The 19037-nt window shown below is 45.2% G+C and overlaps 1 protein-coding gene across 1 annotated transcript in view; it reads right to left on the bottom strand.

Moving 5' to 3' along the window:
- The window catches only part of ST8SIA6 (ST8 alpha-N-acetyl-neuraminide alpha-2,8-sialyltransferase 6), a 129377-nt gene that overhangs the window by 15004 nt on the left and 95336 nt on the right, over window positions 1-19037 (bottom strand). Inside the window, exons 6-7 of the mRNA XM_040433041.1 lie at window positions 18558-18670; window positions 2502-2594 (exon numbers count right to left, since the gene is read on the bottom strand). Coding sequence (XP_040288975.1) covers window positions 2502-2594; window positions 18558-18670 — 206 coding nt within the window. The remainder of the gene's footprint in view (window positions 1-2501; window positions 2595-18557; window positions 18671-19037) is intronic.

The following is a 19037-nucleotide window of genomic DNA, read 5'->3' as shown; positions in this document are numbered from 1 at the left end:
TTGTTTTCATCTCTCACTTAACCTGTAATAAAAGGCTATACTATAATAAATAATATATAATTATATAATAATAATAATAATAATAATAATAATAAAAAAAGGTCTTATTATACTGAGAATAGTGGGGATTATTTTTTTTTTGAGGGGGGGGTTTGTTTAGAAACCTAAAACCTATTACTGATTTATTCACCGGCACAATATATGATTATAAAGAAACCAGCAATATTTATTAGCCTTTTAAGCATAAAAAACATTATTCTCAATACAAGGATATAGGGAGTCATTTATTAAGACCGGTGTTTTAGACGTTGGTCTTAATAAAGCCCTGCGCAGGCGGTAGATCTGCCAAAGTTATGTAGAGGTGCTGGCCTCTACATAACTTTGGCATATCCAACGCCGGTCTAATATTATGCCAGCTCCCTTGCTGGCATTTCTATGCCTAAAAAGGGTGTAGAAAATTATGAATGAGATGGGCCTGCTGGCCCGTCTCCTTTCCCACCCACTTTTTTAGACCTGGCCTGGGAGGGGGAAAGTCGCAGATAACCAAATATAATGGGCCCCATTGACTTTTATATGTGTTAAATGTGGAATATCTGAAAAAGAAAGTCTCTCCCAAGAAAACCTGGGATATCTACATGCAAAACTAAGCACTTACTATTAAGCTATAGGATCACCACAGAAAAAAAAGCTATTTTTTCTGTGCTTAGAAAGCTAACACATATTACTGGAGTCTTTACAATCCTATATTGTGCTTGTGAATAAAGCAGTGATATGTATATTAGCTTTGTGAGCATATCTCAATCTGGTAATGCTATAGTATATGATATGCAGATGCTAGGACACAGCTCTAGAACACAGTTCTGCATTCAGTATGCTGATGTCTAGCCCTGTCAATCAATGGGAGGGGGGAGTGTGCAGTGCACAAGCAGTGTTACAAAGCAGTGCTCGAAGGATTCAGCCCTGCCTTCTGGTGCTCTAACTTGCTCATTTGCAAATAAAAAAACACAATCTCTGCAGATGTTTAGCATACAGACAAAAGAAAGGTATTGTTTTAGTGAAAATAATGAGCCCTACCAGGCAGTATGCCTGATTTAATAGGGTCGATTGTGCTGACAGAGCCTCTTAAAGCAATGTTCTTCCAGGCTACGGATTGGTAGGAGAGGTGCAATAGGGGGCATCATTTAGGAGAGGGCCTGGACATACATCTCTGAGCTGTTAATGCGAAACCAATTTAAAGAGGACCTTTCACCGATTATGACAATGTGAACTAAGTATACAGACATGGAGAGCGGCGCCCGGGGATCTCACTGCACTTACTATTATCCCTGGGCGCCGCTCCTTTCTCCCGCTATGCCCTCCGGTATCTTCGGTCACAAAGTTATGGTAGGCGGAGTCTGCCCTTGTTCTGCTGTAGCGCTGGCCAATCGCATTGCAGAGAAAAGAACCTCCCAGGCTGTGAGCTCTGAGCTGCGATTGGCCAGCGCTACAGCAGAACAAGGGCTGACTCCGCCTACCATAACTTAGTGACTGAAATCTCCGCCTACTATAACTTACTGAGTGAAGATACCGGAGGGCATAACGGGAGAACGGAGCGGCGCCCGGGGATAATAGTAAGTGCAGTGAGATCCCCGGGCGCCGCTCCACATGTATGTATACTTAGTTCACATTGTCATAATCGGTGAAAGGTCCTCTTTAAAGAGGTTTTCCCATAAACAACATTTAACACCTATCCACAGTCCCAGAGGCAGTGAATGGTGGTGGTCACACATCTGCACACAGGGGGATTGGAAACTGCCGTTCTTGTGATTTGTGGGGGTCCCAGTGATCATATATTAACCATTCGATGGATAGGTGATAAATGTTGTATATGGAGAAACCCCTTTAAGTGATAAAATTATTCCTGTTGCCACTAGGGGGAGCCAACTGCATATGAACTTATTTTAAAATTCAATGGAAGCTGTATAAATTTCTATGCAGTAAGCTCCCCCTAGTGGTGGCTGCCAGCAGAATTTTATCAGGTAATTGCAGTATGTTCATGTGTGAAGGTAAACAGGAAATTTGGAACTTTGTATCATAAAACCAGAGCCTGACCCCATAACGAATTTAGAAATTATTTAGATTGGCAGATGGGGCATTTTACTGTAGGCACCAATGCATTTGTAACCTCTCCTTTAAAAATCATATGTTTGCTCCTGATGCCTAAGTTAAAGAATTGAAGGTGCAGGGAACCATCTGAAACCAGATATTTTGGCAAGGATATACAGTAGCTTGTTCTACCTTTGGCTACACTGATCCATTTTCTTACAATAGTTGTTATTCATGAGGTCTGTGGCTGTAGCCCAAACTGCCCACTATCAGCCATATGGGGCAATAGTTTACCGGTATTAGGGGTGTCTAACAATTATGTTTTTATATAAAAACGTTTATCTGGATTCATACAAACAAAAATTATTAACTAAGGAACAAGTAATCACTAAGCTATAGAACATGCCACCACTTACTTAAGAGCAATAATACTTGGGTTGACTGTGACCAAATCTGTCTTATTTCCAACATCGACAACCGCATTTCCCCAGATGGGTGGGAGGTTACACCTGGAAGAAAAAGGACAGCTATAAATCAAAGGAATTAGGCATTATGTAAATTGACCCTATAAAACCACTAAACAGTTATCAATATTGTCATACAAGACCCAAACAATATCTACATCGAAGACCCAAACAATATCACCATACAAGGTCCAAGTGATATCAACATACAAGACCGAAACAAAATCACCATACAAGGCCCAAACAAAATCCCTATACAAGACCTTAACAATATCACTATACAAGACCAAAATAATATCACCATACACAAAACAAACAATAACACGATAGAAGACCCAAACAACATCATCATACAAGACCCACACAATATTACCATACAAGACCCAAACAAAATCCCTATACAAGACCTTAACAATATCACCATACAAGACCAAAATAATATCACCATACAATACCTAAACAATATCCCCATACACAACACAAACAATAACACGATAGAAGACCCAAACAACATCATCATACAAGACCCACACAATATCACCATACAAGACCCAAACAATATCACCATACAAGATCGAAACAATATCGCCATACAAGACCCAAACAATATCACTATACATCGCCCAAACAATATCACCATACAGGATCCTCCTAACATCATTACCATACAAAACCTAAACAATATGTCAACAGTCGCAAATTTGCAGGGATTGTTATGAATTTTCTGAGATAATACAAGGAAGTTAGGCTTGTCCCAGTCTGAAAATGGGCGGGTCATATGAACACCAACCATAAGTGGGTGATGCCAGCAGATCTGGCCATGCCCGGATGCAGGGCTTAAATGTCCTGAATATACTGATGAAAATGTTGGTGATAATTACAGCATTCAAACAATATCACAATACCTTGCCCAAAAAATACCACCATGCCAAGCCCAAACAATACCACCATACAATAAGTGATATATGCATGGTTTTATAGTTGGACTCATGTCCCTTGAAAGTGTTTTCCCAAAAAAGACATTATTTCGCTATATGAGTACAGTGCTCAGCTGTTTCCCTTAGCCCAATAGACTTTGAATGGAGCAGGCCATATGCATGACTGCCACTTCACACAACCTCCTCCTCCTCAACAGTGGTTGTGGGGTAAGAAGGAATGGAGGAACTCAGGATCTCTATCCTGGTGAGAAGTGGGTGAGTGGGTGTCCCTGCAGTCGGGTCCCCAGTGATCATACATTTATGACTGATGGATAGGTAATATTAAAACGGTCATGTCAGCTACAAACAGATTTGCCTGGCATCGACTGAAGATGTGGCGTCTAATTGTTTTTAATGTTATTTGAATATGCTAAAACCTTTAAGATTGTCTTAGAGTTTTCCTTTATTTACCATATTATCATTATCTTTATAAACTTTAGAATAAGAATTTTAAAGCAGCACGGTGGCTCAAGGGTTAGCACTGGTGTCTTGCATCGCTGGGGTCCTAGGTTTGAATTTGACCAAGGACAACATCTGCATGGAGTTTGTATGTTCTACCCGTGTTTGCGTGGGTTTCCTCCGGGTACTGCAGTTTCCTGCCACACTCCAAAGTACATACTGATAGGGGCCTTAGATTGTGAGCCCCATTGGGGACAGGTTGATGCTAATGTCTGTAAAGTGCTGCGGAATATAGTAGTGCTACATAAATGCGTAAAATAAATAAATTAAAGGGCATATCAGAAAATGTCCGATTCTTTCAGGCATGCCAAAATAAATTTTTACTCGAATTTTAGGGTTTCTGTCATGAGAAATAACGTTATGTAGCTGACTGACATTAGCAATGTGCTAATGTCAGCAGTACATAACAGTATGCTTTATAACTCCCTGCCTCACTGCGCCTGCGCCGAAGGAAGGAAGCCGGCAGCAGGAGTGCGTCTTTCACTCCCTGCGCCTGCACTGAATACTAAATGAGATGGCGCGGAGAACTTGAAAGTCAATCAACTGGATCTGGGCGTGCCAAAGGGGGCGTAGACCGAGCCTCTAGGTGCTGAAGCAACGCCCTAATAATACCTAGAGGCTCATTAGCATATTTAGAAAATCTTTATTTTAAGAGAACGGCGGCAGGCAGGGAGTTATAAAGCATACTGTTATGTACTGCTGACATTAGCACATCGCTAATGTCAGTCAGCTACATAGCGTTATTTCCCTTTTCCTAATCTGATCCGCGCTAAGGGACTGCTTCTTTACTTTAAATTCTTTTTAGTAAATCATCTATTCACTTAAGCCTATTTATTCCTGTATCCCAGAATTCACAGTAAAACCAATGTGCATTCTTAGGTTCATAAACCACTATATAAACCGATATACCAATCTCCCCCATTATTTTGCATTTGCTATTCCTCAGCAGATAAAAGAAGTAATAAAACTACCAATTAAAGTCCTGTCTATTTATCCCTTGTCCTCACAGTTTACATTAGAATGCTGCCTCTCACCACCATGATTTACCAGAGTTCACATCTCATGGGATACGCAAGACTCATCTCTAGTTAATATACCATAAATCGCGCGGACATGAATCGTAACCTTATTAGTTCTTCAAGAACAAAGCAAAGGACAATGACTTAATGTTCTCCAGATCTCAAGTGTTCATTAATCTCCCAGATCATTACCATGTAAAGATTTATGGCGGGAGGAATAACCACCATCAAAAATGAATCTGATTATTTTATCTTGCTAAATTGTGGTCTCCAGATGACGGCCACATCCAGGAGAGAACATTACAAAAGTTAATATGGCTCATAAATACTGATGCTTACACAGCAGCTCTAGAAAAATAACTAATCTGATACTTTTATTGCCGTCATTTATTACACTTAATAAAGCATTGTACATCTCCTTGTTTTATTTAACGCTTGCCCAACTGCAGAACGATCATGATGGGTACTTATCTGTAACAGCGGCTGCTGTGCGCCGCTGTTCCCCTGCTTACTGCCACGGTCCCAGGCGCCGTGTTCAGCGGTGATCTGCTGCCAGTGTTTCCTTTCAGCCCTGGCCACAGCATGCTTGCTGCTTGTTTCCTGCAGCATTTTCTTAAGGGCTGGAGCGCATCACTTCCTGTGTTTAATGGAATGGATCATGTGACCTCGCCAACCAATCCTAGCCCCCTTCCCAGATGCCTCAGTGTCAAGGTCCTTGTGTCCTGCTTAGGTTCCTGATATCTTCTTGTGTTCCCGTGCTCCTGACTCGTACTTGTGATCCTGGATTCTGCTACCCATTTGATCCCTGCCTGCTTTCCTTGACTCTCCTGTTGCCGACCTGGATTGCCTGACCTGTACCTCTGCCGCCTGCCCTATTGACTGTCTGACTTCGCCTCTGCCTCATCCTTCGGTCCTGCACTGTTGCTCCTGGTAACGACTCAGCCTGCTGACAACGCCTGTACCACTGGTACCTTTCTCAGGTACCTTCTGGTCCTCCTGGGCCAGATGCCTTGTGTGCCTATCCTCCTCAAGAGGTAGCGACCTGGTGTTCCCCTCAGGAAAGTCTATCCCACTATCAGGGGTACTGTGAAGATTAAAGGGTTCACTTAGACAATGCCATTAGAGGAGTTATGACACGTGGCACAGTGGGTTCACACCCGCTGGTTCGTGACAGTACACTGAGGCCGTGAACCCCACTGGTCACCCCAAGCCTGTCGTTCAGGAATTGTTACATGAAGTGAGGCGTCAGAGCAAACGTCAGAATGTCATAATACAGTTCATGCAAAATGTTGCTGCTCGTCTGGATGACATCTCTTCTCCAGCTACTGCAGGGCCGCCAGTCGCTTCTACTCCTGCAATTCCCACACTGGTGAATCCGGATTTGTGTGCCGTTGGTGTGCAACTCCCTCTGCCATCACACTATGGTGGAGATCCAAAAACCTGTTGTGGATTCATGAACCAGTGTCTGATCCACTTTGAGTTGCATGGGCAGAAGTTTTCCACTGAGCGGTCCAAGATTGACTTAATTGTGTCCTGCTGTCTGATGAGGCCCTTGCTTGGGCAAATCCTATTTGAGAACATGGAGGTCCAGAGACCACTAATCTACAGTCTTTCCTGGCTACCTTCCGACTAGTCTTTGAAGAGCCTGGCCGCACCTCCGCTGCATCAGCTCTGCTGCGTCTACGACAGGGTTCCTTGTTTGTGGGTTAGTACGCCATCCAGTTTCATACCCTGGCTTCCGAACTTGCATGGAACAATGAGGCTCAACTGGCAGTGTTCTGGGAGGGTCTTTCTGACCAGATTAAGGATGAATTAGCTGGTCGCGACCGTCCGTCTACTCTGAATGACCTGATCACCTTGGCCACAAGGATAGATATGCGTTTCAAGGAAAGTTTCTAGGGAGGTTGCAGCCCTGTTTGGCTCCATACTTCCAGAGGCCGATTCTTCCTCTAGTGTCAATCCCATCTGAAGAGCCAATGCAAATAGAGCGCCTTCGATTTTCTGACCAGGAACATTTAAGCCGTAAAGCAGAGAACCTGTGTCTGTATTGTGGAGGCAAGGCCCACTTTGTGAATAATTGTCCACAGAAGCCGACAACGCCAATGTCTAGGGTCAGTTGGAGAGGTGGTCCTAGACAAGGAGAAGTCCTCTCTGAAACCTTCAGTTCCGGTGACTCTCTCTCACAAGGTAGTCACACAGTCTGTTCCTGCATTCCTGGACTCTGGGTCAGCCGGTAACTTCATTCAGCAAGCTGTGGTCTATCAGTACTGGCTTCCTACCATCCGTCTAGAAAGGCCTCTATCAGTGGCTTCCGTAAATGGACTGCCATTTCCCCGACTGGTGCTTTCTGTTACTATGCCCCTTAAGTTGAAAATAGGGGTTCTGCATTCAGAGATGATCTCCTTCTACGCACTGCCAGCGTCTGTGAATCTGATTATCCTTGGTCTTCCCTGGCTGCTTCAGCACACTCCAGTTCTGGACTGGCACTCCGGTCAGATTCTGCGTTGGGGATCATCCTGCCAGTCCACCTGCTTATCAGAAGTCTGACCTGCTTCCATGCCTACTGTACCTGGAGATCTGCCTGGACTTCCACAGCAGTATGCCAGTTTTGCGGATGTCTTCAGTAAGAAAGAGGCAGAGACCCTGCCTCCTCATCGTCCTTATGATTGTCCGATTGACCTTCTGCCTGGTGCCACTACTCCTCGTGGTCGAGTCTACCCACTCTCACATCCTGAGGCCTAAGCGATGTCTGATTACCGTACATCAAGGAGAATCTCAAGAGGGGTTTATTTGGAAATCTACTTCACCAGCCGTTGCCGGGTTCTTCTTTGTGCAGAAAAAAAATTAATCCTTAAGGCTCTGTATCGACTATCGAGGTCTGAATAAGGTCACAGTCAAGAATCAATACCCTCTTCCGCTAATCTCTGAACTCTTTGACAGGATCCAGGGAGCTACGGTCTTCACAAAATTCGAGCTGTGTGGCGCATACAACCTTACCCCCACCCACACACAGGGTCTTCGTGCTATACAGCGCTTCCTTGGATTTGCTCATTTCTATCGTCAGTTCATCCCGAATTTTTCATCTCTTACATCTTCGTTCTCCGGTCTTACTAAGAAAGGGGTGAATGCCAGAGTCTGGACTCCTGAGGCGGAGGCCGCCTTCATCCAATTAAAAAGGTCCTTTGCTTCTGCACCTTTTCTGCGTCATCCTGATGTCTCCTGCCAATTCTTTTTAGAAGTGGACCCCTCCTCCATAGGAGCCGTACTGTTTTACTACAGAAAAGTTCCAAGAGTAAGATGTTTACATGTAGATTTTTCTGGCCATAAAACTTGCCTTTGAGGAGTGATGTTATCTATTGGAGAGGGCCCAGCATCCAGTGATAATCTTCACCGACCACAAGGACCTTACATATCTGCAGACAGCCTAGCGTCTGAACCCTCGCCAAGCCAGATGGGCACTCTTCTTCTCCCTTTTTGGTTTTGAGCTTCACTTTCGCCCGGCCGAGAAGAACATTAAGGCCGATGCTCTGTCTCGGTCATTTGACTTCTCTGAAAAGCAGGAGGAGCCCCAGTACATTGTAGATCCTGCTCGCTTGATCACAGTGGCTCCTGTCCTGGTAAAAGACATCCTTCCCGGGAAGACATTCGTGCCATCTGCCAAGAGAAAACACCCAGGGATCCGCAAGACTACAGAACTTTTGTCTCGCCACTACTGGTGGCCCACACTGTCTAAGAATATGCGGGATTATGTGTCTGCCTGCACCATCTTTGCTCAGAATAAAGTCTCCAGGACCAAACCACCCGGGCTGTTGTTACCTCCTCCTGTTCCTGATGCCCCATGGCAACACATTGCCATGGACTTTGTTACAGATCTGCCTTCTTCTGCCGGATGTACAGCTATCTGGGTGGTTGTGGACCGTTCTCCAAGGTGGCGGACTTCGTTCCTTTGGCTGGACTGCCCTCGGCTGCTGAAGTTGCTAAACTGTTCATGAGACACATATTGTCACGCTGGTGACAGGTTTGAGAAGGTCTGAAAGAATATCTGCACATTAGTTATCTGACAGCCTCTTTTGGTTTGACTTTGTCTGTGTCTTGCTGGTATGTCCACACCCCCTGTTCAGGTGTGGATCATGTGACCTTCACCTCCCCCTATTTAGTCTGACTTTACCCATCACTCCTTGCTCTGGATAGCTTAATTTGGTTTTTGGAAGAGCTGGAGTGTGGTTCGTGGTGAAGTCCTGTTCGTCCATCATCCATCAGCCTCAGAAGTTAACTGTTCCGCTTGTTGTGTTTTGTATTCCCCCCCACCTTTGTTGTTTACTAGGCCTCAGCGAGACGCTGGTTCCTTCACCAGGGAAGGAGTGGGTTGTCTCTGCCTGGTCATTACTATTAGGGCAACTGAGGGCCACCAGGGTTTTCTTGGTTCCTGTGTATGGGCATTTCTACCATCGAGAGGTGCCCATACGGATAGGAGTTAGGGCCAGGAGTAGGATTTTTTAGGTGGTGACCCTTTTCCTTCCCTAGCGGTGAGGCCTAGTGTCTTTTCCCTTCCTTCTTGTTGCCCTTTGGTGTTCTCCCCTACTACATCCGTGACACATATTCCGCTTGCATGGCCTTCCTTGGCATATTGTTTCCGATCGCGGAGACCAGTTTACCTCTAAGCTCTGGAGAGCTCTTTGCCGGCTGCTCGAAATTGAGCTGGACTTCTCTTCCGGTTATCATCCCCAGACCAACGGGCAAGCAGAGTGGGTCAATCAAATATTAGAGAACTATCTCCAGCATTTTGTTTTAGCCCAACACGACAATTGGGTACAATTGCTGCCTTGGGCTGAATTCTCCTATAACAACCACTCTAGTGAGTCTACTGGATCCTCTCCATTCTTTGTAGTTTATGAACAACACCCTCGTACTCCTCTCCCTGTTCCTACATCTTCTGGGGTACCAGCTGCGGATTCCTCTTTTAGGGATGTTTTAAAGATTTGGCGTGACACCAAGGACTGCATCAACAAAGCGGTGACTCGCATGAAAACGAATGCAGACAAGAGAAGAAGAAAACCGCCTTAGTTCTCGTCTGGAGAAAAGGTATTGCTCTCCTCTAAAAACATCAGTTAAAGGGTTCCCAGTTTCAAGTTTGCTCATAGGTTCCTTGGACCCTTTGAAGTACTGAGGAGGATCAACGAATTGACAAATAAGTTACGTCTGCCTCTCTTTCTGCGTATTCCTAATGTCTTCCACGTGTCCTTACTAAAACCCGAAGTTCTTAATCGCTTCTCGACAAATCCTTCTACTCCAACTCCGGTATCTGAAGATTCTGACGAGATATTTGAGGTCAAAAAAATTCTGGACATAAAGAAGCGTGGCAAGAAGACCTACAGTCGTGGCCAAAAGTTTTGAGAATGACACAAATAATAGTTTTCACAAAGTTTGCCGCTACACTGCTTTTAGATCTTTGTTTCAGTTGTTTCTGTGATGTAGTGAAATATAATTACACGCACTTCATACGTTTCAAAGGCTTTTATTGACAATTACATGACATTTATGCAAAGAGTCAGTATTTGCAGTGTTGGCTCTTCTTTTTCAGGACCTCTGCAATTCGACTGGGCATGCTCTCAATCAACTTCTGGGCCAATTCCTGACTGATAGCAACCCATTCTTTCATAATCACTTCTTGGAGTTTGTCAGAATTAGTGTTTTTTTGTTTGTCCACCCGCCTCTTGAGGATTGACCAGAAGTTCTCAATGGGATTAAGATCTGGGGAGTTTCCAGGCCATGGACCCAAAATGTCAACGTTTTGGTCCCCGAGCCACTTAGTTATCACTTTTGCCTTATGGCACGGTGCTCCATCGTGCTGGAAAATGTATTGTTCTTCACCAAACTGTTGTTGGATTGTTGGAAGAAGTTGCTGTTGGAGGCTGTTTTGGTACCATTCTTTATTCATGGCTGTGTTTTTGGGCAAAATTGTGAGTGAGCCCACTGCCTTGGATGAGAAGCAACCCCACACATGAATGGTCTCAGGATGCTTTACTGTTGGCATGACACAGGACTGATGGTAGCGCTCACCTTTTCTTTTCCGGACAAGCCTTTTTCCAGATGCCCCAAACAATCGGAAAGAGGCTTCATCGGAGAATATGACTTTGCCCCAGTCCTCAGCAGTCCATTCACCATACTTTCTGCAGCAGATCAATCTGTCCCTGATGTTTTTTTGGGAGAGAAGTGGCTTCTTTGCTGCCCTTCTTGACACCAGGCCACCTTCCAAAAGTCTTCGCCTCACTGTGCGTGCAGATGCGCTCACACCTGCCTGCTGCCATTCCTGAGCAAGCTCTGCACTGGTGGCACTCCGATCCCGCAGCTAAATCCTCTTTAGGAGACGATCCTGGCGCTCGCTGGACTTTCTTGGACGCCCTGAAGCCTTCTTAACAAGAATTTAACCTCTTTCCTTGAAGTTTTTGATGATCCTATAAATTGTTGATTGAGGTGCAATCTTAGTAGCCACAATAACCTTGCCTGGGAAGCCATTTTTATGCAATGCAATGATGGCTGCACGCGTTTCTTTGCAGGTCACCATGGTTAACAATGGAAGAACAATGATTTCAAGCATCACCCTCCTTTTAACATGTCAAGTCTGCCATTTTAACCCAATCAGCCTGACATAATGATCTCCAGCCTTGTGCTCATCAACATTCTCACCTGAGTTAACAAGACGATTACTGAAATGATCTCAGCAGGTCCTTTAATGACAGGAATGAAATGCAGTGGAAATTTTTTTTTGGGATTAAGTTAATTTTCATGGCAAAGAAGGACTATGCAATTCATCTGATCACTCTTCATAACATTCTGGAGTATATGCAAATTGCTATTATAAAAACTTAAGCAGCAACTTTTCCAATTTCCAATATTTATGTAATTCTCAAAACTTTTGGCCACGACTGTACTATCTTGTGGACTGGAAGGACTTTGGTCCTGAGGAGAGGTCTTGGGAACCAGAAGAGAAAATTCATGCTTGGAACTTGATAGAAAAGTTTCTGTCTTGTCGTGGACTCAAGAAGAAGGGGCTTGGGGGGGGGGGGGGGTACTGTAACAGCGGCTGCTGTACGCCACTGTTCCCCTGCTTACCACCACGGTCCCGGGCGCCGTGTTGAGCGGTGATCTGCTGCCAGTGTCATGCCCCACTCTGACGATGTGCGGAGGTCAGCCAGGATTGCAGCACGAGTCTAGTATTTGTTTTGATGCTGTGCTGGATCCACCTTTCATCAGGTGCACTGGGTGGAGTCATTAGTTTAAATAGTCTCCAGCCAAGGTGCTCTGAGCGGATTATACTCTTCATTGTGTTCTTGGAAGGAAGGTTGGCTGTTTGTTCCTGCTCTCAGCAGATTCGTGTTTTTGCCATTGATTCTTCCCCTCTTTCTCAAGGGAGCCTTACTCACGTTGTTCATGATATTCATTTAAGGGTGGGTGATTCACATACTTAGATTATTTCCTGTTTTGTCATGAAGGATTTGCCAGCTCCAATAGTTTTGGGGTTGCCATGGTTGTCTAAACATAACTCAACTATAGACTGGCAGGCGAGACAAATTATTGGTTGGAGCAAGTTTTGTTCGGATAATTGTCTTGTCACATCTATTTCTGAAGTGTCCGTTACGGCCTTGCCTCAGTATCTCTCAGATTTTTCGGACGTGTTTGCGGAGGGTGGGGCTCAGGAATTGCCCCCTCATCGTGACTATGATTGTCCTGTGAATCTCATTCCTGGCGCCAAGTTGCCCAAGTCTCGGCTCTACAACCTCTCTCAACCCGAGAGAGAGGTCATGCGAAAGTATGTCGCTGAGAGTTTGGCAAAGGGTCATATTAGACCATCTAAGTCTCCAGTGGCTGTAGGTTTGTTCTTCGTGAAGAAGAAAGATGGATCACTGAGACCGTGTTTGGATTTCCGGGAGCTGAATCGTATTACAGTCCGGGATCCATATCCCCTTCCTTTGATCTCTGATCTTTTTGATCAGATTGTTGGAGCCAAGGTGTTCTCCAAGTTGGATTTGAGAGGAGCATACAATCTGATCAGGATCAAGGAGGGGGATGAGTGGAAAACGGCCTTCAATACGCACGAGGGTCATTTTGAGAACCTGGTAATGCCTTTTGGGTTGACGAATGCGCCAGCGGTATTTCAGCGATTCGTCAATGATATTTTTCATCATTTGGTGGGGAGGTTCGTAGTAGTCTACCTTGATGACATTTTAATTTATTCTCCTGATCTGAAGACCCATCAGGATCATGTGAGACAGGTTTTGACGATCCTGCGGGAGAATAAGTTATACGCCAAATTGGAGAAATGTTTGTTTGCGGTGCAAGAGCTTCCATTTTTGGGATACATGCTTTCTGATTCTGGTTTTCGTATGGACCCTGAAAAGGTCCAGGCGGTTCTGGAGTGGGACCGACCGGAGAATCAGAAAGCTTTGATGCGATTTTTGGGGTTTACAAATTATTATAGAAAATTTATTTTGAATTATTTCACGCTAGTCAAACCTCTTACTGATATGACCAAGAAGGGCGCTGATGTCTTTGTCTGGTCGGATGAGGCATTGCAGGCCTTTTCGGCTATTAAGGAGCGTTTTGCGTCTGCTCCCATTCTGGTGCAGCCGGATGTATCTCAGCCATTCGTGGTCGAGGTTGATGCATCAGAGGTGGGGGTTGGGGCGGTGCTTTCGCAGGGTCCTTCTCCTGGCAAGTGGGTCCCGTGTGCCTTCTTCTCCAGGAAGCTCTCGGTCGCTGAGAGGAATTATGATGTTGGAGATAGGGAGTTGTTGGCGATCAAGTTGGCCTTTGAAGAATGGCGTCACTGGTTAGAGGGGGCTTCTCACCCCGTTACTGTGTCTACAGACCATAAGAATTTGGCTTACCTGCAATCTGCCAAGCGTCTGAACCCTAGACAGGCCAGACGGTCATTGTTTTTTACCAGGTTCAATTTCGTGGTTACCTTTCGCCCAGGGGTCAAGAACGTCAAGGCAGATGCCTTGTCTCGCAGCTTCCCTGGGGGAGGTGATTCAGAAGATCCAGCGCCGATTTTGGCGGATGGAGTGGTGGTCTCCGCTCTGTACCCTGAATTAGAGATGGAGGTGTTGGGAGCTCAGGAGGGGGCTCCTGGTTCGTGTCCCCCAGGGAGGTTGTTTGTTCCTGAGGGCCTACGATACAAGGTGTTCAAGGAACATCACGATACTGTTCTCGCTGGACATCCTGGTGGTAAGTCCACCTGTGATCTGGTGTCCCGGAGGTTCTGGTGGCCAGGTTTGCGTAAGAGTATTGAGAATTACGTGGCAGCTTGTGAAACCTGCGCTCGGTCTAAGGTTGCTCATACTCGACCGCCTGGTTCACTTCTTCCATTGTCTATTCCATCTCGTCCTTGGACACATTTGTCCATGGACTTTATTACGGACCTACCGAGTTCCTCCGGGAGAACAGTGATCTTGGTGGTAGTCGATCGTTTCAGTAAAATGGCTCACTTTATACCACTAACAAGTCTGCCTAACGCTAAGACTCTTGCGCAGATTTTTGTGGATAATATTGTTAAATTGCACGGTATTCCTTCGGATATTGTCTCTGATAGGGGCACGCAGTTTGTCTCCAGGTTTTGGAGGGCGTTCTGCTCTCGACTTGGCATTCAACTTTCTTTCTCGTCGGCTTTTCACCCACAGTCGAATGGTCAGACTGAGCGTACTAATCAAAACCTGGAGACCTACTTGAGGTGCTTTGTGGCTGAGAATCAGGAGGACTGGTCCTCATTCTTGCCCTTAGCAGAATTTGCATTGAATAACCGTAGGCAGGAGTCCACAGGTAAGTCGCCATTTTTTGGCGCATACGGTTTCCATCCTCAGTTTGGTACCTTTTCTGGGTCTGGTTCCTCCGGGATGCCAGAGGAGGAGAGATTCTCTTCTGCCTTATCCTCTATCTGGCGGGGGATTCAAGGGAATTTGGAGAGGATGGGTGAGAGGTATAAACGAATGGCTGACAGGAGACGTGTGACTGGTCCGGACCTGTGTGTGGGTGATTTGGTGTGGTTGTCCACTAGGAATATCAAGTTGAGAATGCCATCTTGGAAACTGGGTCCAAGATTTGTTGGTCCATATAGGATTTCTGCTGTGATCAATCCTGTGGCATTTCGACTTGATCTGCCGCAGACTTGGAGGATCCATAATGTCTTCCACAAGTCTTTACTAAAAAAATATGTTAAACCGGTGGTACCATCGCCATTGCCTCCTCCTCCTGTTCTGGTCGAGGGAAACTTGGAGTTTGAGATCTCCAGGATTCTCGACTCAAGAGTTCTGTGGGGTTCCCTCCAGTACCTGGTTCACTGGAGGGGATACGGTCCTGAGGAGAGGATGTGGGTTCCGGCGTCAGATGTCAACGCCAGCCGTCTGGTGAGGGCCTTTCATAGGTCCCATCTGGATAAGGTTGGTCCAGGGTGTCCGGAGGTCACCCGTAGAAGGGGGGGTACTGTCATGCCCCACTCTGACGATGTGCGGAGGTCAGCCAGGATTGCAGCACGAGTCTAGTATTTGTTTTGATGCTGTGCTGCATCCGCCCCTCATCAGGTGCACTGGGTGGAGTCATTAGTTTAAATAGTCTCCAGCCAAGGTGCTCTGAGCGGATTATACTCTTCATTGTGGTCTTGGAAGGAAGGTTGGCTGTTTGTTCCTGCTCTCAGCAGATAAGTGTATTTTATTGTTTGGTTGTTTATGTCATCTTACCCATCCAGGTTCTGTGCGAGCTGGCAGCTCCTTTCTCCCCACTTCACCATCTCAGGGAGTTCAGGGTTCTGTTAGCATAGGCTGGTGGACACAGCAAATCTACCATCAAGATTTGGTCTGTGGGCTGAGCATTGTAGGGAAAGAGGTCAGGGATAAATTAGGAGGTGACCCTTCCCCCGTCTCTCGTCCAGAGCCTGGTTGGTGTTTTATCTAACTTTGCATGTCCGCCGTGACAGCCAGTGATTCCTTTCTGCCCCGGCCACAGCATGCTTGTTTCCTGCAGCATTTCCTTAAGGGCATCACTTCATGTGTTTCATGGGTTGGATCATGTGACCTCGCCAACCAATCCTAGCCCTCCTGCACATATATAAGTGGCTCAGACCCCTTCCCAGATGCCTCAGTGTCAAGGTCCTTGTGTCCTGCTAAGGTTCCTGATATTCGCTTGTGTTCCTGACTCGTACTTGTGTTCCTAGATTCTGCTACCCGTTTGATCCCTGCCTGCCTTGACTCTCCTGTTGCCGATCCGGATTGCTTGACCTGTACCCGTGCCGCCTGCCCTGACCTATTGCCGCCTGCCCTGACCTATTGCTCCTGGTAACGACTCAGCCTGCTGACAATGCCTGTACCTCTGGTACCTTTCTCAGGTACCTCCTGGTCTGCCTGGACCAGCTGCCTCGTGTGCCTATCCTCCTCAAGAGGTAGCGACCTGGTGTTCCCCTCGGGAAAGTCTATCCCCACCATCAGGGGTACTGTGAAGATCGAGGGGTTTACTTAGACAACACTCTTAGAGGAGGTAGGACATGTGACATTATCCTTAAATCAAATTTAGGGAGAGAACAGAAAGTCTACATATCATTTTTCTTATTTCCATTATTTTTTTTTTCAATGAAGAACCTTTTTTTACCCATATGCAAGTTTTCACCGCTATGACTATAGGTCCTCAACACCACAGTAAATAAGCAACTTGCTGCACGTTACTGGGTTCTACAGGAGAAGATAACAAAATGACACCCCTTCTCTGACATAATTTCCTACTTTTCAGCTATTGGCTGAGGCTGTACCTCACAGACTTCCTGTTCTGCCACCCTCTGCATGCATTAAGTATAAAATACTGTTAAAAATATTTTAGATGCTTCCTTGTACATTTGAACCAGAAAAAAAATACTTAATAAACAAAAAAATCACAGAAAAAACAAAGATAAAAACATCCTGCATGGTATGATAAATAAATGTGCAGATGTCCCTGGCCATATTCATGAAAAAAAATCACAGAAATAAGGTAATAATGCACTTAATAAAATGGATGCAAGATTATATATGGACAAAGTCCTCACTCTGATATGATAAAATCTGAGACACTTAGCCAATATATTTTGATCAAAACACATCTGTGCCCGCCTACCAAGCACCAAGGTGGTCTCAGATCAGGCAGGCCCTACGCTTAACCTACCTAAGCCATTGCTCTTCTATGTTCAGGAGCGCAGACCCCGCATGTGTGCATATGTGCGGGGTCTGCGCTCCTGAACATAGAAGCCCAATGGCTTAAGTAGGTTTATCGTAGGACCTGCCTGACCTGAGACCAACTTGGCGCTTGGTAGGCGGGCACAGATGTGTTTTGATCAAAATATATTGGCTAAGTCTCTCAGATTTTATCATATCAGAGTGAGGACTTTGTCCATATATAATCTTGCATCTACTTTATTAAGTGCATTATTACCTTATTTCTGTGATTTTTGTTAAAGAAAATACTTACCTGAAATGGAGCTGGGGCCTTTCAGTATAAGTCCTCATGCACACGACCGTATTTTCAGCTGTGTGCTATCCTCATTGTTTGCAGATAGCACACTGACCTATATGGACGTTCCACAAATTATAGAAAACATCCTATAAGGTCCACATTGAGAATAGTCCCTTCTATAGATGGTAGTGAGAAAGATATGGAATGCACACAGAAGGTATACATATCTTGTGGGTCCATTGTTTGTAGACCAAAATATGAACACCGCCGTCTGCATGAAGTCTTACCAGTATTATGTGGAAAGTGCATGGAGGCGGCAGCAGAGCAGGAAGTCTGTGAAGTGCAGCCTCAGCCAATAGCTGCAGAGCAGGAAGTGATGTCAGAGAAGGGCTGTCATTGTGAGAACTTCTACTCGACAGTCCTGTAACAACCATCCACCTCTCTACGGAGAAGGCTGTGCAAGAAATCATACAATGGAGGCCAGTGGACTCCTATTCTCTTAATCAATGAGGGTCCAAGAGGCAGAACCTGCTCCTATCAATCATTAATGGAATATTTTGTTGTATGTGCTTAATATTATGTTGTATGTGCTTAAGATGTGAATATCCCTTTAAAGGGGTTGTCTTGAGACTGGGTACACCTGTTTAGATGGCCTGGCAGGGTGCAAAAGTAAAAAAAAAAAGTTAATCTGTCACATGTGCTTTAGGTCCAGAGCCAAGCTCCTTTCTCCGCTGCATCCGGTCCCGATGGACCGTAAGTGTGATATGCCATCTATATACACACCACCGGTGGTAGCCAATTAATGGCTTCAGGAGTGGCAGCAGTCACATATCATGCCTGTACACTATACTGCTGAGGTCACTGATTGGCACGTCTGGTCCAGTGAGGACTGGAAGTGGAAGAGAAAGGAGCTCAGCACTGGACTTGGAGCACTTATGACAAGTGAGATTATTATTTTTTTACTTTTTGCATACTGCCTGACCATCTCAAATCGGGCTTCGCTTCCCCTCCTCAGAGAACTACAAATTCTATATATTAATGTTGGTTTGAATTGAAACCCAAAGTAATCATTTTTTTCTTACCTAAAGACAAAATCTGACTGGTCGATTTCAGCACCGCAGCTGCTATTAGTTAATATTCCGCCATTTCCAACTACAGCACATTGCTTGAAGGGGATTCCTTCAAAGGGTTGTGACTGTAATAATACAAAGCACAAAATGTCATTAACAGGTGTTTTCTGGTCATTTTCCGTCCAATTCAGGCCAAGCAATTGGTGGCACGAGCAAAAGCAGAGGAATGCTTTTATACGGTATGGAACAATATGTAACCCAATATAATACAGTGAAAAATATAGTAAAACACGCTGATAAAAGCTTCCAGACCCTGCCATATATTTAAAAGGCATGTCCACCTCCGCAGTTGTGTCCAGCATGGGTGAGAAGAGCTACCAAATTGCTTAGTAGTAGGTCAATGCAATTTTTCTTTGAGATACTGTATTTTCTTTTTCCAAAATGGAATCTCTACGTATGGGATAGATCATAGACAGCCTGTTTCAGGCCATA

This window comes from Bufo bufo, chromosome 5 (assembly GCF_905171765.1).
Source record: "Bufo bufo chromosome 5, aBufBuf1.1, whole genome shotgun sequence".
NCBI classification, from domain to species: Eukaryota; Metazoa; Chordata; class Amphibia; order Anura; family Bufonidae; genus Bufo; species Bufo bufo.
This window is presented reverse-complemented; position numbering and strand designations above follow the sequence as displayed.